Source organism: Struthio camelus, chromosome 3 (assembly GCF_040807025.1).
Source record: "Struthio camelus isolate bStrCam1 chromosome 3, bStrCam1.hap1, whole genome shotgun sequence".
NCBI classification, from domain to species: domain Eukaryota; kingdom Metazoa; phylum Chordata; class Aves; order Struthioniformes; family Struthionidae; genus Struthio; species Struthio camelus.
In genome coordinates this window covers 63,076,873-63,097,092 of record NC_090944.1, presented here as the reverse complement: position 1 = coordinate 63,097,092, position 20,220 = coordinate 63,076,873, and the positions used below count along the sequence as shown (strand labels likewise).

Here is a 20,220-nt window from a genome sequence, read left to right as displayed (position 1 = left end):
AAAAGGAATAACAACGGGAACTCAGTTCTCATCACACTTTCTAATTAATCTGAAGGACTTAAGTAAAGCTCATGTGAATCCCGCAAAGTCATCTGGGTTGTTTCCTCAGCTCTGTCTGGACAGGCATTTGGATAATCAAGGCAACAGTGATCTGGTCAGCCAGGGGGATCAAACTTATTTTCTCCCAACCATCCATTGTCCTAGCATCAGTGTCATATGAGAGACCCCAGCAAGCAGTGATGGATGGAAAAGCTACAACGAAATAAATAATTCTGTCCTGAAAGCAGGGTCTGAATAATATACAGTAAATGAGTGAGAGGCCACATGCTGAGGAACCAGAATAAATATTGAATACCTAAACAGCTATTAATGAGCATTGCCCATCTGCTGTACTGACTGAGGCAGGGGTCCAGTGAAAAATAATAGCATGTGGTCATGTAATTTAAAAACCATACCATAATATATACGCACAGAGAGCTCATATTAAAATTGCCTAGGCAACCTTTGTTCTGACATATCTTTAATTTTGAAGAGTATAGTTCTGCAAAATTATTAATGATATTTTTCTGTAGGATTTTGGAAGCCCTCTCCACCTGGTGATTTCATTTTCAGTGCTGTATTAGCCTGTACAGTGATGAAAACACTGACCTGGAAGTGGGGGAGAGGGCTTCTTCAAGGTTCTATAGTAGTAAAATTTAAACATTTTTCCTACTGAATTAATTCTTGCTTTCAGTGATATCAAACAGCTGGAAGCCTATGAAAAGTGGAAAATATATAAAATAATTTCAGATGAATATAAAAGCACAACTTGCAGTGAAAAAAGAATAAAAGCTAAGGCAAAAAAATTAGGTACTGTGGGAGGATACATAACAGATGATAAGAAAATTGCACATGTACTGCAGTAAATGTATTTTAAAAAACTTTTCTTGCTGCTCTTTCTGTGCCTTGCTAATCATGCCTGATTCTGAATCTTTGTCCTGATTCTGTCTCAGGGAAAACACTGGGCAGCTTCTAATAAGGAAGGAAAATATTGAGAGCTGATGCCTAGAAAGCTGAACGTGTAATCCCTTTTATTCCTCATCATTAAAAGGGCCAGCTCTGGATCAGGCAGCTAATAAAGTGAACAACGGGAAAGGATTCAGGCTCCAATAAGAGAAGCATTGGTAACAGAAGACTTAGATACAGTGTGCTTTCAGATCAAAACGGCCAAATAAAATTAATGTTAGAGTACTTAAAAAACTGCTGAAGCAGTCTCACCAAAATCAGTAGCACGGAAAAGGAAATAAAGTACAAAAAGCCTAGAGAAGATTAACCATAGTGCCTACACTTGAAAAGAGCAAAAGGGTGAAGTGAGGACTTACTAACTACTCAGTTAAATCATAGCAAAATGTCAGAAAGAATAATCAAATCATTTGCAAACAATTTAACTATTGGTAGAATGAAGTCGAATGTGAAAGATAGATACACACATTGCATTGCAATAGGTTTCCGTGATTCTATTTGCCTTATATAATAACCTTGCCTTATGAGCTATCTTCTGCTTACAAATATCTCTTATGCTGATTGCAGACTGCAGCCGCTCTGTCCCATTGACGGTCGATTCGGACCCCATGGCCAAGAGGAAATCCCGCTCCGAGCTCTGCAGTTCAAACGTGGGCTACTCCACGAGTTCCGTAAAGGCAATGCCACGAAGGAGCAGATACGACTCCACAATTTGGTTCAGCAGCTTCCCAAGGCCATCATTATTGGGGTGCGGAAAGGAGGTACCCGAGCACTGCTGGAAATGCTGAACCTTCACCCTGCAGTGGTCAAAGCTTCTCAAGAAATCCACTTCTTTGACAATGATGAAAACTATGCCAAGGGGATTGAGTGGTACCGGAAAAAAATGCCTTTTTCTTACCCTCATCAAATAACAATTGAGAAAAGCCCTGCATATTTTATCACTGAGGAAGTACCTGAAAGGATTTACAAAATGAACTCATCTATTAAGTTATTGATCATTGTCAGGGAACCCACCACAAGAGCTATTTCTGATTACACTCAGGTGCTGGAAGGTAAGGAGAGAAAGAACAAAACTTACTACAAATTTGAGAAGCTGGCTATTGATCCTAATACCTGTGAAGTGAACACTAAGTATAAGGCAGTGAGAACCAGCATCTACACAAAACACCTGGAGAGATGGTTAAAATACTTCCCTATTGAGCAGTTTCATATTGTAGATGGAGACCGGCTCATCGCTGAACCACTGCCAGAACTTCAGCTGGTCGAGAAGTTCCTAAATCTTCCTCCAAGGATAAGTCAGTACAATTTATACTTCAATGCCACCAGAGGGTTTTACTGCTTGCGATTTAACATTGTCTTTAACAAGTGCCTGGCAGGTAGCAAGGGACGCATTCATCCAGAGGTGGATACCTCTGTCATTACCAAATTGCGAAAGTTCTTTCATCCTTTTAATCAAAAATTTTACCAGATCACTGGGAGGACATTTAACTGGCCCTAAACTGAACTTCATACAACACTTCCTGTTGCACCTGAGACATGCAATAACGTCTCTGCTAAAATATGCACTTTTCATAGACATGGCTATCAAAGTAACTTTTTTCCATGCATACCTGTACATATGCAGTGTGTGACCAAATATACAGTGGGATCAATCTTTTCTACAGAGTAGTAACTAACATAAGTTTACTATCAGCATAGTTGCATCCTTTAAGATATAATAATAAAGGAAAAGGTGGTATTTAGGGAAATAAATTCAGACACCATTAAAAGGGTCAGTGTTCCTCTTGCCTAGTAAAGTGTTTCTGTGACATGCTTATTGATCGAAGCAGAATGTTTAGTTTATGCCACTCAAATTCATGTCAAAGCTCTGTGAAGCTGTGAGAAAGTATAATATTCAGGCTATGTTTGGTATCTATATTGCAAAAGGAATACTGACACTTTAAATAGTGCTAAATTTTTACAATGACAGTGGATAGTACTATTTTCTTATTATTTGAAATGAATATCTTATCTCATACAAACTACATTGCTTCAGAGTTCCTGTGGTGAGTTTGCACTATTGTTTTATTGTATGGACCATAGTGTCACTTGTAGCATGTCAATCATGTGTCAAAAAAGGTCAAATAATTTCTTCTTCTACACTTGTGTGTCAACAAAGAGCAACATCGTGTACATAGTGTACAATGTTTGTAAATACCAGTTTCACACTAAGTAATTCTATTTTGTAAACTGAATATGGCTATTTAATTTATTGTGAAAATTAAATTTATTGTGGTATTTAAAAATGGAATGGATTAAAATTACCTATATGTGCAACTGCTTTTCACCTTTGCTTGATGTATATCAGTGTGGTCCCTTAGCCCAGACAAATTATGTGCATGTGTGTGAGAAAGTTCCACTTGCAAACTTGGTTTCTAGATAGTTGAGAAAACTGATATATGAGGTGAAGCTGAGTTTATTAAAAAACTCAGCCATCTGGAAATCTGATGTAACACACACCTCAAAGAACATTATTGCTGTTCTGTTACAGCACTTTGCAATAATTAATTCAGTTGCAGTTGCCCATGAGGCTAAAGAATGACTGTAAAAGATTACTGTAACCAGGTATATCAGAAAAGCAGAGCAGCCATTAAAACCAAAATGACAGATAGACAAACAAGATTAGAAGAAGAGTTATAGAGATTACATCACTAAAAGCTGGTCGTGTTAGAGAAGTGAAGGAAAACACTTCTGCTACTTCTGCTCTCATCAAGTAATACATGCATCTGCTCTGAAATAAATAACCACAGAGTTGTTATTACCGGTAAAAATGTATAGCTCATGTTTCCATTCAGTAAGTGACAAGTAATTAGCTCAGGAAATGGTTATTTTAATATTTTATACATTGTACAGCTCTTAAAGATTCATAAGAAAAACAATAAAAGGGATTGAAAAATGTCTTTTAAAATAAGAAAAAAGGGAGGAAAAAAGACTATTTTAAAATCAACATCTGAAGATTGATAGGGAAACAGATTTTTGAAAGTATCCCGGAACATTTGCATATTCTGAGCTGCGGTGGCAGAGTAGCTGGTAGTTCAGATTGTAATAAGATCAAGTTTTCCCTGTGGGCTATTTGTCTTGCTCAGTGATTTGGAAGCATCCATTTTCTAAATAAGTGATTTTTAAATCTCTTGTGAGAGATTGCTACTTGTTTCACTGTATCTTTAATCATATGTGCTAGCATTGTGAGCAACGTGCCCTTTCTTCATGCTGATACCATGCCAACACAACATGGTAGAGCATATGTGAAATTTTCCACAGCAGTTATAATACTACTTTTCTGTATGATAACCATTTATCCAGCCCATGTCCAGACACAAGACTGAGACATTTATCTCATCTAATAGTGTTCAAAGAGGAGGAGGATTATCCGATTTAAAATTTGCAAGGTCTTCTGGTGAGCAGACAGATTCCAGATGGCTTTGTATGATAGTTACTAGTTTCATTTAGTTATGCCTACAAGCTATGAGTGAGGGCTGAGATATATTTGCAATGGAAGAGGCAAGTTAGGCCAAAGCTACCTCTAAGCATGAAATATGCACTTCAAATGAATATCTCTCTACGTTGTCCGAAAAAATCACAGAGACTGTGAACTCAAAGGTCAGTCGGCTTTACCTCAAGCTTCTCATATGCAAATTTGGAGACACCTGGCTAAACTTAGACAAATCTGATTCAAAAAAGCACAAAGAAAAGGTCAGGAGTAAGGGAGTAAAGCGGGACTGGAGGCATTGCGATATATTAAGAGGTTTAAAAGAGCAAGATGTTGATTCTCTTTCGCTGAGATTTCAGCACAAAGTCCTTGCGTCTTTTTAAGATTAGTTAGTAAAGGGAAAATATAAAAACTGGTTCTTAGTGCACAGACCCAACATACCACCCAAAACACTCTCCTAGGATAATGGAGATTGTGCTGCAGTATTCATAACTGGTTTGAGAAGTTCTGACCCTATGGTGTTTACCTCTTCAAGAGCAATTTGTGAATAACTAATTTCATCCACTTTGCTTTGCTTCCAAGTTCTGGGTGAATCATTTCTATTCAAATTGATCATGAGAGTTCAGACTGGGAAGAGTGCTCATAGCTTGAGTTTATGATTGCAACGTGATGCACAGTAATATGAAGTTGCAGCTGTTAACTCATGACATTCAAGCTCTCTAAGCGTTGCATCATTCATATTTTCTGTACTGCAAAATTGCAGGCTTCACAGCTCTGGTAAATGTTTGGATTAAAACTTCTAATTTTGCTGTGCATTTTTATCAGATTGTCCCAGCTGCTATTTAAACTCAATAGAACAATAATTTGCAGTATAAAAGAATATGAAAGCAGAATTTGAAATTGTATTTTCAAAAATCACTATATAGATAGCTAAAGAACTGCCATTTGGAGATCACTGATTCACTTACCGTTAACCCCTTGTACTGCCTTTTCTTTGGAGAAACAGAATGAGAATAATGAAATATGAAATTTGAAGAAATTTGCCATATTTCAACGGCATTACTTTTTTGCCATGATGTCTAAGAATACAAGGGAAGCAATGTTTGTAGCAATATATTTCATTACGCTAGTCCAAGATCTCCCTTTACCAATAACATTCTTGTTGAGCACTGCCCATCAGCTCAGTGTTACACGGATCACAGAAGACCCAAACTCACAGTCATGAGTCAGTCCAGCCAGAGTCCAGACCTAAGCTGTGGAAGCACTGTTGTGCATGTGTTTACTCCCTGGCTAGCTAACTTAGCTTATTTTGGGAGCCCATGGAACTGTTGGGAGCCCTCTGACTGGAAAAGATAAGACAGTAACTCAGAGAAACTTTTCTTTTGCCATCCCGGATGCCCTCAGCAGCATTGTAGAATGGCAGAGAATATAGTAATATAAGCTTCATAGCAGGCAGACTTTCCAGAAAAGAGAATTTAGTGAAGCTCTTTTTCGAAGAGCTAACAGTGAACAATATCTTTCGCATGGCATTCTCCACAGCAAGGCCCTGAGGAATGGTCACTGCTGAACACGTAAACATGGGCACATTAGCCACAAAAATTTGTTTCATGGATGCGTATTATTTAAATTCTCTGCAGTTCCAAATTACATTAGCAGCTACTTTTACTGGACATATGCCTTAGCAGTATATCCAGAATGTGTGGACTGATGAGTGAATGCAAAAGATCTGTGTCTGAATACATGTGGTTAAGGTCTAACTTGCATTCCTTCTCCCTTTTGACCGAATTATACGTAAGAAAAAAGCATAGATCATAATCTGAAGAAAATAAAAGCAAAATTTCAATCAACCCACAAAAACATGACAGTAAAGTTTCAGAGGGACTTCCTTCCCCTACCCTCAATCTAGCTTCAGAGACTAGTAAGTGTTGGTGAAATCCCAACTTAACAAGTTAGATCTATTTTCCTCTGAACAATCACATGCTAGCAATAGTAAGAAAATAAAGTTCTTCTAAAGTTATTAGGAGTTGGTTTGTGTAAAGCTTTCAAAACAAGGTTTTGAAACATGTGAGACTACTACATAAATGTGCATGTACCCGTTCAAGCTGCTAAGCCCAGAAATTTCATGAGTTAGAGGCTTTTCTGAATTCCACAACTCTGTTGCCAGACATTTTCAGTTTGATGGAATAAACTCATTGTTAAGCTGAGGTACCTAAATCCCATGCTGAAGTCATCGCATACAGTTGCTTTGCGGACTTGATTTCACAAGTGCAAGTGGTTTATTTCCCATGCAGCAGGGCTGAATGCTCTGACAAAAGGCATTTGCTTGAGGTTTAATTGATACAACTCACTGAAGTTTTATCAGTGCTGGAGACTGTTGTAGCAATAATATATCACTTAGACTAATGATCTGCTTCCTTGGAGAAGGTCAAAGACAGACCCATCACTGGAAGGGATTTTTAATACTCACTTGAAGAAGGTCAAGGCCCAGCTTCTTCTAAAGCAGTTAATACTGTAGCAGTGATTATCCAGAGCTATCATTTGTTAATGACAGTCTTACAAATCACTGCTGCTGTTTTTGGTACAAGTGATTAGGAATTTCACAAGTGACCCTTCCTCATAAAGAACAACAAGGAGTTGAGCATTACAGTTGAGTGCTATCTCAGCTTTCATTTAAAATGGGATACACTGCTTTTCCTTTTGCTTGTAAAAATAACTTTGGAAACTGGGTGTTTAAGGGAGCCTAAAGCCCCATGGCAGTTTAAGTCAAACCGTGATTGGCAGTGGTAGGCACTGATGCCTGCCAAGGATCGGACCTTCTTACCCATGCAATGTCCTCTTTGCCTCTCCTTTGCATTGACGCTCATGCTCACCTGGTCCTTTCTCACTGTGCTGTTTCAGTTCACTAAGCAAGCAGAACACCATCCTGAGCTAAAAAAAAATGAGTAATGTGAGAAAAACCATACTGGGTCAGAGTAAAGGTATATTCAAAACAGGATCTGTCACTAGAAGTGGCCAATTGCTGATGCCTCAGGAAAGGTATAAAGACACGGAAAGCATGAATACGTTTCCAGGCTCCAACAGCTTATGATCCTGTGATTCCTTCAGTGAAAGTGTGTAGTCTTCATATTTACTAGCGTTAAGCAGCTTTCCCTTCCCCATACTTACCCACAAATGCCTTGAGCCCCTTGTCAAGGTGTTTCAGAGCTACAATTGAACTTCTGCTAATTTATCGGTTTGCAATAATAGGTGTGTAAAATGAATCAGATAAGTTTAGGTAGTACCTTTTAAAATCTGATGGTGAATATAATGATATGCTAATGGCAGTTTTATTTCCCCACTTACCTCACTTAGAAAATGCAATGGCTTGCTTTATTAGTTTCTTCAAACAACAGTTGCCAGAAGCCTTTAATCTTACTGGAGATCCCAGAGAAGACTTAGTCCTCAGATTTGTAAAAGATTGCTGAAATGGAATAAATGCTTCTCAGACTAGCTTTTTTAATTGCTAGTTTGCAGATAAAAGGATTTCAGCTGAACATTTTTAAAAGACTTTTCACTAGTAATCAGGATTTAATTTTTTCGCGGTACTTACCTTCAAGGTCCTGCACCTGACTTTGTGCAATTGTGCTGTACCTCATCAAACATTTGTTTTTGTACTTGTCAATTCCAAGGGGGCTCACTGGCTGACGGGCTACAGTGTTGTTAGTCTTCTATTTTGATGTCACTGTTTAAAGCCTATCATGTAAGAAGATTTACTTCACAGTGGAGAAAACAAATTAATTTCAAAAGTGTAGTAATATAGAACTAATGAGTCTTAGTTTGCCATATAAGGGCTTAATTTTCTTACCAACAGCCCCTGAATTTTATTGAAATAGTGACCTGTCCAGACTAAACATCATGACTTGCTAGAGGTCCATTTTGCCTTTGTTTACAACTTTCTTTGTGCAGATGCTCTATTTTTACCAGTTTGATGTTCTATAATGTATTTCTACTGGCTGATCAACTCTGGCTAATCTGTTCTTTAAATCCTAATCCACATTCTGACAACTTTGAGACAGATATTATAAATCCACCTTCAGCACTACCAACTATCACTAACTGCATTTAGTGATTTTCAGTCCTTTCTGTGGTAGTGCACCCATGCGAGTCAAGCCCTTAGAGAATATCCATGTGTTATCAATCTGCATAACAGCCTTTTTCCTAGAGGTTGAGCTGACAAGTGCAAGAAAAGCACAGAAGAGGCTAGAACACCATTGTCCATCTGCTGCAGTGTGCTTAGCATATGGTATTAAGATTACCTGCTGTTGAGAGAGCCCTGTTAAAACTGGCAGAGTAGCATGACTTCAGGAGCTGGTGGTGGCCAAACTACCCAACTCTTTTTCGTTTATATTAACTTTATTTTCAGTTGATCTTCAAGTCTATTCAACTTAATTTCAGTTATAAACTTATCTATCTAAAATGGTGCACAGAGAGCTGTAGCTGTCACTGAACTCACTGAAATGTATGTCTTGTGAGATATGCAAAGAAACATCTGCGTAGGCTGTCACAGTCATTGCCACTCTGCCTGCAGAGTAGGACTGTGCCACGCAGAGTATGATTCTGTTGATGTCTTTGTATTTAGCTTATTGCCTCCAATAATTTTTAAAAAAACCTCCCCCCACTAGCAGTGGTCACTACTTCTGAAGGTTAATGCCTGTGTGAAAAAGTTCTAGTTATTAATCAGAATTCAGGCAAAATATGAAATGCCTGCATTTTGAACAGATTGCAATCCTTTGATATAGTACATATAGTGTACATATAAGATGTAGCTTATCATAGCACATGACAAGGAAATAATTCTACTTCAAATCATATGATGTTATGCCTAAGGCTGATTAAATAAACAAAAAGAAACATGACAGACTCGTGCACATCTTACTCCTGACCTTAATTGCAAACAACTGTTTTGTAATGTATGAGGCCTTTGCCGTCCAATTCCTTGGCTGATTTTCTACTGATGAAAGACTTTCCACTTCGTTGAACTGTGAAGGCATCGTTTCTATTCCAAACCTGTGGAGACTTAGAAGAATTAATTTACAATTCCCTACCATATGAAGAAAATGATAGGCATTTCATAAGAGGTGGGGCTAGCAGTGGTATTATTACCAACCTCATCTTCAAAAAATTGTTCCAGCTGTTACAAGCTCTTCAGTGCAGCTTCACTAATAATACAGCTTTGGAAACAGAAAAACCTGTTTACACTGGATGGCTCTGGTGGATCACACCGCCTTGTAAAGAAATGGCCCAGAAGGTTGGTGAAGTGAAACCATCATTTGCCTTAAAAATTCTTAAATTTTGTCTTAAAAATCTTTAGACGAATTTTGTGTTAAGAAAGGAAAACCACTAGATTTGTTATTCATTTAAAGGACTGGACTGCATCAAGGAGATTTTTGTTTTTATTTTTGGGGGCTTTTTGTAAAAAGGAAATGTTAAGGGCAAAGTCTTCTAAGAGGTAGCCACATGTAATTATCATTAACATCAGTAGCAATTAGCAATGTGTAACCTGAAGTATGGGCAGTTACTGTTACACCTTCAGGCTCATTTAAATCAATTTGCTCTGAAGGTTCATAGAATTAACTGGAGGAAAAACTTGCGCTCGTGCTGATTAGGGAAAAAAGCTTGACAATGTTTCTGTCCCGGAAACTACATTTGCCACCTGAATGAACATGGTCTGTCCTGATAGAGTCACCTGCCAATCTACCAGCTGATAACAAATGGGGAAGTATAGCTACTCATCTAGGTTCTTTTATACTTGAGATCCCAATAAAATTTCCTTTTGAAAAGCCATATGGGCTTAATTTTGGAATGCAGCAAGTTGATGCTGAGTATGTCACGGTTGCCATGATCACTTCGATATTAAAATATATCCAGAATACACCTACACAGAAGCCCTGTTAAGATCTGGATCCATCTAAACATTCTAGATTCCTAATTATGTTCCAATTCTTCATTGGATTAGAATAGCATTACACAAAATGCTAAGTTATTTGATTAATGAAAGTAGCAGCAATTAATTTTATTTTGCAGGAAAGAGCAGAAATGATCATGGGAACAGGCTAAAATGGCAGGGATCTTATCTTCCTGATTGTTGAAAAAGTGCTCTGGCCTACATTCAAAGGCTCTTCCGACTTGACTGCACCGCACTAGGATATTTTATGAAGAGATGAGATAAGCATTCAGATTCACCCAAGCTAAGGAAACCCTGGAATGTACCATATTATGAAGCCAAACTCTAGGCCTGCAAACTAACAGTCAGCTTTGGACCTTCTAAGCTGAGAAACATCATGGCAGTCTGCAAGTGAAACTACTACTATTATTATTTGAAGAAGAGGTATGAGGCAAGTATACCACAATATTACATTTCTGAAGAGTCAGCTACAAGGCTGGCATTGTAGTTGTTCACACGGCATGAAGAAACTTAAATACTCTGACCAATTCTCTCAAATGGTCAAGAGGTAGAACGGCTCTGCTATTTATCAAGCAATCTTCAAACCTGGCACATACTATGGAAAAGCATCAGAGCTTATCTGAGTAACCCTGGTGATCTCATTTCATTTTCTTAACTGTTCTTCATTAGTTACAATTCAGTAGATTTGATGCCCTTTTAACTTGCACAGCTTTTCATGTAATGAAGTTGAAGGTGTAGTAGCACTTTGTATTCAATTAATTTCAGTTAGTCTGCTGTAGCATTTTGGAAGTGCATTCTGAGAATCTAGGAGCTCATTTACTCCCAGAGAACTAAAAGTCAAATCCAAGACAGAAACAGCCCTCAGAAATGAAATGCCACTGCCTTTAATTTAAGAGCACCTATCCGCCATACCTATAGGAATATTAAAGAGAGATAGCTCTGTGGGACCTGACTTTATAGCCCTGGAGAAAGAAGAGGGAAGTCTTGGCTGTTAAAGAGAACGGAGCATCACAGCTGTTCAAACTAATGTGATCTTCAGATTGGGTTGTGTAGTAAGCACTGCACATCCTAGCATAGCCAGCCAGTGTATCCCAACACATTGTCAGTTTATATCCAGAATAGGACAACTCTTCTTGGTGTTACATTGCCATAGTCAGGAAGTGAACAGAAACGTCTCTGGGGAACTGATGCAGGAGCGCTAGGAGCATACATTTACCCATTCCTCTCCTCCTCCTGTGCTGCACCTACCCCATCACATTCCCACCCTGAATCTCAGATCATTAAGTTCCCCATAATCTCTACCAAAGGGAGACACAGAGCCAGAGCAGTGACTTAATCCAAAGTCCTTCATGCGGATGGTTGTGGATGGTGTTGATTCATACCAAAGGGATTAAAACAGAGAAGCTTGAGCTACAGTAGCTCATAGGCAGCCTCAGTGCAGCCCCCATGGGAGGGCATGTTCCCGAACTGGCAGAGATGCTTGGCTTTGTGGCGGAATCCAAAGAGGCAGCCGTAGGAGGACGGGAGCCAATCAGGCCTGTTTGCTGCACCAGATGTGTGCCTGGAACCATCACTCAGTAAAGACATGTGATTCCTGGGGGGCTGCTGTCAGTTTCTGCTTGGGAATAAAAGGTAGACGTCTCCCTTGTTACATATCCTTTCAGTACGTGTACACGCAGAGTGAATCTTACTCTACATCTTTCATATACACTCCTTCTTTCCTAGTCTCTAGAGTTTATCTCCATCACACATGACTACCTTCTACCTATCAGACAAACACTGTCACATACTTTTCTCTTAGTTTCTCCCTAAGGGTGTTTAACAAAAGCTCTTGTTTTAGTAAGACTTTATTTGTTTGGGTTGGTTTTTTTTCCTTTTTAAAATATGTTGTTGTGTTTTTTTCATTAGGGAGAGACTTTGTAACTCTTGTGTTCTGGATCCATGTGTTTTTGTATAGCCATAGATATGTAATTGCTGAAAGTTCTCACATGAGAGAAATCTTACCCTTTTGCCACGGGTTTCTTGCTTTGGTGACTGATCAGATTTTTGGGGAGGAGAAAGGGCAGCACAGCGTGTCAAGTCAAAGGTATTGACAAAGGTTATTAGGCTTCTAATTGAAATATATGAGAAATTAACCACATAAATAGAAGCTAATGCCAATGGCCAGCTCCACGTTTTGAATGAAGGGAGATGTTTGCACAGATTTTGAGCCTCAGCAGAGCAGGCATGGCCAAGGCATGACTCTTGAGCAACATGAACCTAATTCATGGACAGTCATGCACAGCTCACACGCCAGGTTTATGTTACTTGTCCAAGACAGGGATTCTATTAGCATGCAGGATGCTAGGGAATCTGCAAAAGTTTTGGATGAGAAGTTTTATACACTGAGACAGGCAGCTTGAATTGCCCAGATGAATCATTGCTATCACCCTGCAGCTCATATCACCCAAGGATAAACTGCTTCTGCATCTTGGAATAAAAACCACAAACAAAAAAAAAGGAGAAAATAAAAGTGATAGATAGAAGGCATTAGTTTCTTTGAAAAGAAAGAATACATGGAATCACACGAGTCTAATGTAATTTGACAAGAGATTGGAGTAAGAATATGTAGGTTTAAGTACAAAAAGAATTATATTGAAAATAGAAAAAGAAAATAAAACAAGTAAATTGTCACATGTAAGGGTAAAATTTAGGAGGTGGGAACAAGCAAAATAATCTAGTGCTAGTCAAAGTATTTAAGACCATTCAAAAAGGCTTTTACAGTTATATTGAGGAAAGGAAACACTAGAGAGAATAAGTTCATAAATAAACCAAAAGGGACATGTATGGACTGATAAATACAAAAAAAAAAAAAAAAGCCAAATTTCATTTTCAAGTCTTTCTTTAGCAAAAAAAGAAAAAAAAGACTATAATAAACTGAAGATATATATAGTAGCTTGCTGTTTTTGATAGATGTTTTACCAGGTACATACCTTTTCCCATATGATCATGTACCCCTATATAATCACACACACCTGTTCCGGATATGTAGCGTCCAGTGAGACTGACTGAACCCTGCACACTTGTATTTGTGTGAATGAAGGCACAGGCCCAGCTCAAGTGCCAGTTAACTATCGTGCTTTCTCAGTTAAGAATACAGAAAGCTGTAAGTCTTCCTTCCTATTGCACAGAAGTATTACATACCTAGAGTGGTCAAGTTCAACTTGATCTTAGCTATTTTTCAAATCTCCCTCTATAAGCCAAGACCACCTCCAGAGCTTTGGAGAGATCCAATTGCTCAGCTGAGTGTCTTAATTCAGCTGTGAATTAAGCTTCCTTTTTCAGTCCCAGGCATCTCATATTTCTTCTAGCCTCTTAGCCCATCTTCAGCAGAATGACCTAAAAACATCTTCCACTGGCTAGATATTTAAGCTTAAATTTCCTCATGTTGTGCGGTATCAAATCTTCATGTCCACCTGCAGCTTTCACCATCAGAGTTTGATAGAAAAGGTAATCATGGCAGTGCTTAACACAGATTTCTTTGCAATAGCAACTGCCTTTTATAGAGTATAAACCACAAGCTAAAAAATAAAAACTATCAAAGCTTCAAATTGTGATCTTATCCGCAAACTCCACCACAGAAATGCACTGTAACCCTTGGTAAGATAGAGAGGCTTGTTTACCCTGTCATCTGACACAGAGAGTCAGATCATTCTAAGTTACAGGAGCTTGAATGCTTTGAAAGTTAAATTTTTAGTTAGCAACATAAATGCTAATAACAGTAACTATGATGACGTACTGCTGTGTATCTGTTTCAAGCCACCAAATCTAACTAGAGAGTGGGATGGATTGCTCCTTAAAAATCCATCCATAAATTACAGGTAACACTGCAGATGATGATTTTGTTTGAGGGCACTTCTGCTAGAAAGCGCATCAAATTTATAACATAATTTCGGTGGAGTACCTTTTTAAAATGATATTTTAGTACAGTATTATTTAATAATTATTTAAACACAGGAAATTCAAGAGCTCCATGCTATTTAATATTTTACTGACATTAATGAGCATAAAAGATCTTTGCCCAGCCATTTCCAGATAACATAAAAATTGGTGAGAAAATAGATAATCAAGAGGTCTGTTACTGTTACAGAATGATTGCATTTTATTGTCATTTTGACTAAAAATACGTCATTGGTTTACTGAACCCGACAATAAAAATGATCAAAATCAGTTTCTACACAAATTTCTCCACAGTGTCAAGACCATTTACATTATTTCTCCTACAGTATGACCATCCCTCCCTCCAACTTTGTCATCCGATAGTGTGCAAGTCCCTTTTGTGTCATCTCCAGGATCGGTTATCAGGATGCAGGGTAATTTTCTGCATTATCTGGGGGTTACTATATTTCTGGGTTTTTTTGCAAATGTCTTCAGCATGTGAGATTTCTCCCTTGTGCACAGCAGTTATGCTGACAAGGCTAGGATTTCCAAACATCTGGCAGCTCAGCTGAGGTAGAAGCAACAGCTCCCCACTTGATATATTAGATATCTGGACACCCCAGGCCACAGGCCAAGTTTCTTAAGGCTTGGCTGGGTCAAAATTGCTTGCACTGGGTTAAAATGTCTGGATCAAAAAAAAAAAAAAAAAGGGCGTACACATTCTAGGAACAGCAAGTTCATATCTTCCCTCTTCATAAAGAAGCCTCAGGATTTATCCCTTAGTGCACATGAAAGAGATTGGTCTGACAGCCCCATTGACTGAAATCTGTTGTGAATAGTACCAAATAGCCAAGAGCAGTATGAGTTTCTCTGTAGACAATGATAAATGCAGGACAAAGCAGGACAACAGGAGAGAGGGAAGAATCTAGTCTTCATGCCCTTTTCAATCCTTTGCTTTTCAGTTGATTTGTATGACAAGGTCTCCTGCCCATGGAGATTGAGACTTAAGAGTCTTAAACATTTCATTTCAGTAAAATGAGTCAGGAATAAGGACAGAATGTGTCATGATCAAGTTTTCTAAAGGTAATAGTACTTACTAACTGGTGAATTTTTAGTGGTAATTAAACAAACAAACAAACAGACAAACAAAAGCTCAATAGAGATTCCCAAAGACTGAAAATAGACCAGTTTAATGTCATAATTAAGACAAAATCCTATGGTTATTCCAGAGATTATAGAACAGTTAATCTAACTTCTTTTTCAGTAAGACACTAGGTACTATCTTTTAGAGATCAGATGGGAACATTTTTTTTTTAAAAAAAAGGAAAATGTCTTGATTTAAGGATAGGCAGCCTTCTTAAAGAGAAGCAAGATCATGTTTCACTTACAAAGATAGTAAGAGGTATTTGACTCCCATTAATCTTGAGTAGATCAAAAGGATACAGCTAGTTCAATTAAAATTTCAGAGAGTGCATAAAGAAGTTTCATAGTGGTTGTGAAGGGCTAAGAGTCATAACAAAAATGAAAGAATTTGTCTGGAATGAATGGAGTATTAGCTTTTGGCAACAGTGATACCTATATGAATGTCTATAGGGAGTTGGTTTGGTTTTTTGGCTATTTTAAATTTTCTAGCTTTAAGCTAGAAAACAGGCCATTCTACAAGGCTGATATTAGTGCCAGTTTCTAAGCTGCAAATAATACTAGAAGACTATTTTTACAGAGGGATTTCCCATTTTCCATAATTTATTGCACACCTTGGAGCAACAAAAGTCTCAATAGAATCAACAAGTCCTGATCTGAAAAGCAAATATTTGTGAAAGTGCACACAAGTATGGCTTTATGTTTCTAACCTTAGGTATCCAAGCTGGAAATTTTAAGAAACACATAAGATCTGATAAAAAGGAAATTAAAGCCTTACCTGAAAATGCAGGAGGTATGGGTTGAATTTCTGGCTCTGACTCACTCTCTCCATGTGACCTTTGGTAGACGACTTGTGTCTCAGTTTCTTCTCAACAAAGTGGGCATCATGTTTCTGTGCTGTGCAGAGGTTATGCCAGGTAAATTCACTAACATCTATGCCTGACAATATTCAGCAGTAAGAAGCACATAAACTAGACAGGTATCAGAGAAGCTGGTGGCTATAAATATCTGTGTTATTAGTGTCAGAGAGAAACAATTTCATAAATAAGTTTTGTACACTCTTCTCCCTTGACATTTAGAATTACTGGACTTTTAACAAACTGCAAAATATCTTCACGCTTCAGTAGCTCAGCTTCAGCCTGATAAGGTAGCAGATGCCACATTAGAGAAGGCACCTGTTCTGCACCCAGGCTGCATTAGGTAATTATGTGCCAAATAACTCAGATATCTGATTTCTAAAAGTCAAACCATTACCTCTCTCAACATCCTGACCTACTCATGGAGACAGTGAGTGTGTGTGGTATGAACTCGCAATGAAGTATATTTCCTCAATGAAACTTGTGTGTGTGCATATTTATAGATACATAGATACATACTTTTTTCTCAAGAAATTGGTGGATAAAGTAGTAACAGAAAGTTCTTGTTCGTTAAGATGGGTTGGAACCAGATGGTGAAATATCATAAATTGAGAAGTTCGTAAGGTCAAACAGACATATGGTTGAAAGGCCAAAATGTCACATTAGGCCAGAAAGTGTCACCACAAGAAGAATACACAGGAGTATTTCTGCTGCTTTGGAAAAGGGAGAGGAAGAAGATAATGACCCATCATTGAGCTAAAAACCCAGATACCTTCTGCTTTCTGTTTTTACGTATCTCAAATTATAATTGGGTCTAGTCAATAGCATTGATTTAATTAATGGCCATGGCTGACTGGGACAGCTCATACCTCGTAATGGAAATGAAAACACTTTTCTTTTTTAGCTCAGAATTTACACCCCTGCTAACTTTGTAGTAGTCTCAACTTTCCTTCTTATCAGCTTGTTTTACCAATGGCAACTTTTCAATCATTTGTTTGTCAAACACATCTGGGCTCCCCAAGTAGCATGCCATAAACCACATTAATATCATGATCCCCTCTGCTGGTGATCCTACTTTAAGAATTTAGGAATATATTATTGTAGTCACAATCACAGTGGTCAATGCATTACAAGAACCAGATTTGAAGAATATCACAGTCAAGGGAAAGACGCTATTTGTGCTTGCAGCCTCTTTTCTGCCAGTTTCCTTTTCCAGGCGCTATTGCAAATGCAATAGAGTTTCTTTCTATGTTAATTCCATCAGCACATCTGTAGCTGGGAAAACTAAAGGATGAGTGTACAGATATTTCATATTTTTAACTAAGAACTTGAAAATTATTTGTGGTACTGAAGACCTCATGGCTCCTCCTAAGCCAAGTTGATTTGGCCATTATTACAATGTACATTTGAAGCAGATATCTTGAACCAAATCAATGAGCACGGTGATATATTTAAAAAAAAAAAAAAGAATGAAGGGAAATCTGGAGAACAGTTACTCATGAAAGTACTATGCCGAATGCAAAGTATCATTCGGACGCAGCAATAATGTTTTAAAAGCTTCACTGAAGCTGTAGGATCTATCCCTACATTTTCTTCTTTAATGAAAGGAATGAAGGAAAATATCTGGAAATAGTCCTTCCACCCAGCTATGGAAAATAAAAATGCAGAGGTTAAAATGTCTGTATAAAATGATATTAAAGTCAAAATGTTGACAAAAATCAACAGTAGAACAGGTCAAAATGTTTTCATTTTAAATTAAGTTTTATAACAAACAGTTTTTCATTAAAAAATAACAATAACCAGAAAAATCAAATCAGAAGTGTTCTAGCTTGGGCTGTAACATAAGTAACCTCTGCAAAATGGGTCTGAGAAGAAACAACTAAAATACACTATCTAGTAGCTTATGTGTATGTTCTGAAAATAAGTAGTTTTTATTGAATAAGTCCTGTCGGAATATACTGACAACACCTACCTGAATCACAACACGTTCAGAAGTATCATGAACATCAAGCTACATGATTTGACTTTATTCTGTGTACTGTTGTGTAAACAGCTGTTTCTGCTCATCTTTGAACAGCATGTTAATAGCTAAATCTGAAGATTGGCAGCAGTTGCAACATGAGGCGAAACAGCTCAAGTATTTTTTAGAAATCTCCTATGGTATGACTATTATTTATTTACAGGAAGAAAGTATTAATCCACAGAAACAATATATATTTACCCTGAAGGTGAAACCAAGCAAATATTCCAAAACTTTACATTTTTCGTATTTACACATTTAAACCTAATTTGTACAGTATGCCTAAAGAACCATACATTTACAGAGAAAAGGAACAGTTCAATTCTGTTGACTGCCATTTGTTTCCACCTGGTTTATGTTTGTTTTTAAATGATGTTAGATAGCCAATTGTTAGGTTTATTACTTATTGATTCCTCCTATTATTGGGCTGTACAGACATACAAGAAGCCAGAAGTCATGGTCCAGAGTTTTTTACTAATTCTGCAGGGAGAACTCTATGCAGGGACCTTCTTCATCAAAGTCAATGAACTACTAGGGGGGTTGGGGCCAGATTCTAGCTATGCCTAGCCCTCTTGGACTATGGGGGCTCTAGTCCCTCCTTTCCCATATTCACACTGTGTGTGGGAGCATGGTGTCCGCTTTCACACCACAGGATGTGGCTGCCTAACTGTGCAGCTCCGCTTTGATCAGTGTTGTTGTCATGTCTGTCACAAAGAAAAGTAAGAAAAGCAGTAATAAAAGTGGATCTGACTACAGCTTTGCCTTGCATATGCCCTCTGATGATAAAAGGTGCTAAAAAGTCTCACAACAGAACTACACAGAACCACAGAAATGAAGCTGAAACCCTGGATATGCTGCATATGAGCCAGATTTCTGAAAGTTGTAGCCAGCCCTACCATTGTGTTACCATTTAGTCAGTATTACCATGCTATTCTTAGGTTTCATGTCTCCAAAGCAGGTAGCTAAGACCAGCTATCTGATTTTGCGTTGTAAGAACTATAATGCCGTAGTCATAGAACCATTTTGTGTTTTTACTTATTGGGTATCGTCAGGTAATATTTCTGTTCTCTTACGATTTTGGAAGGAAATGTTTTAGGCCTGCAAAATTTACCCGTGGTCATAATCTAAAGGAGAGATATGGCTGTCAAGGTCTATCATTAAAGGCTGATACTTTCAGTGGCGCTCATATTTCTTTTCCATTAACCTGCACAAAAGACATCTAGGATTTTGAGGCTGGAGAAGACTGACTTGATATTAGTACAATTAATAGTCCAATGAAAAGTCTCAGAGAGGTTGGTGGATAAGGAGGACGAAGAATTTTAGATTACTGATAACAAAGTCTTCAAGATTTGAATCATGCATCTCCTTCAGCTGACTGTTATATGAACTCTTGTCATTTCTGAGTCGTTCAGCAGGGAGATAACTGATACCAGGAAATACTCACAAATGTAGAAGAGCACCAGCTTCAACAAGATACATACTTCACAGGCAAGGTCCTATCCTTGAGTGAAGTAAAGATTAGAAATCAAAAAAAGTCAAATAGGAGGAGATGAAAAACAATCCATACAGACCAGGTACCATTCAAATACAGTTCAAGGAAATAAGAAGCTGTAATAAATTTATCTTTTATTTTACTCAGAGTCTTGAAATCTACAGAACTAGACTTCACTAGTCTAATTTTGGGGAATTAGAATGCATCATTTAAACAAGGATATTGATACAATAACAGGCGTATCAGAAATTTGTTAGAAGGAAAACCATCTATTCAGCACACTATGGCTACATCTCTATCAGTAAGCTAATCAGGGTCAGATCTTGGCCTAGAGCACTGCCTCACCACTGTCCATATCGTTAGCTTTCCCTGCGGCAA

The 20,220-nt window shown here is 37.9% G+C and overlaps 1 protein-coding gene across 11 annotated transcripts in view; it reads left to right on the top strand.

Moving 5' to 3' along the window:
• Positions 1-9,356, top strand: part of HS3ST5 (heparan sulfate-glucosamine 3-sulfotransferase 5) — a 203,998-nt gene extending 194,642 nt beyond the window's left edge. For all 11 annotated transcript variants that reach the window (XM_068938091.1, XM_068938098.1, XM_068938096.1 and 8 more), the window contains one exon: positions 1,570-9,356. In XM_068938091.1, the coding sequence (XP_068794192.1) occupies positions 1,570-2,500 (931 nt within the window). In that variant the 3' untranslated portion in view covers positions 2,501-9,356. The remainder of the gene's footprint in view (positions 1-1,569) is intronic.
• The last annotated feature ends 10,864 nt before the right edge of the window (positions 9,357-20,220 follow it).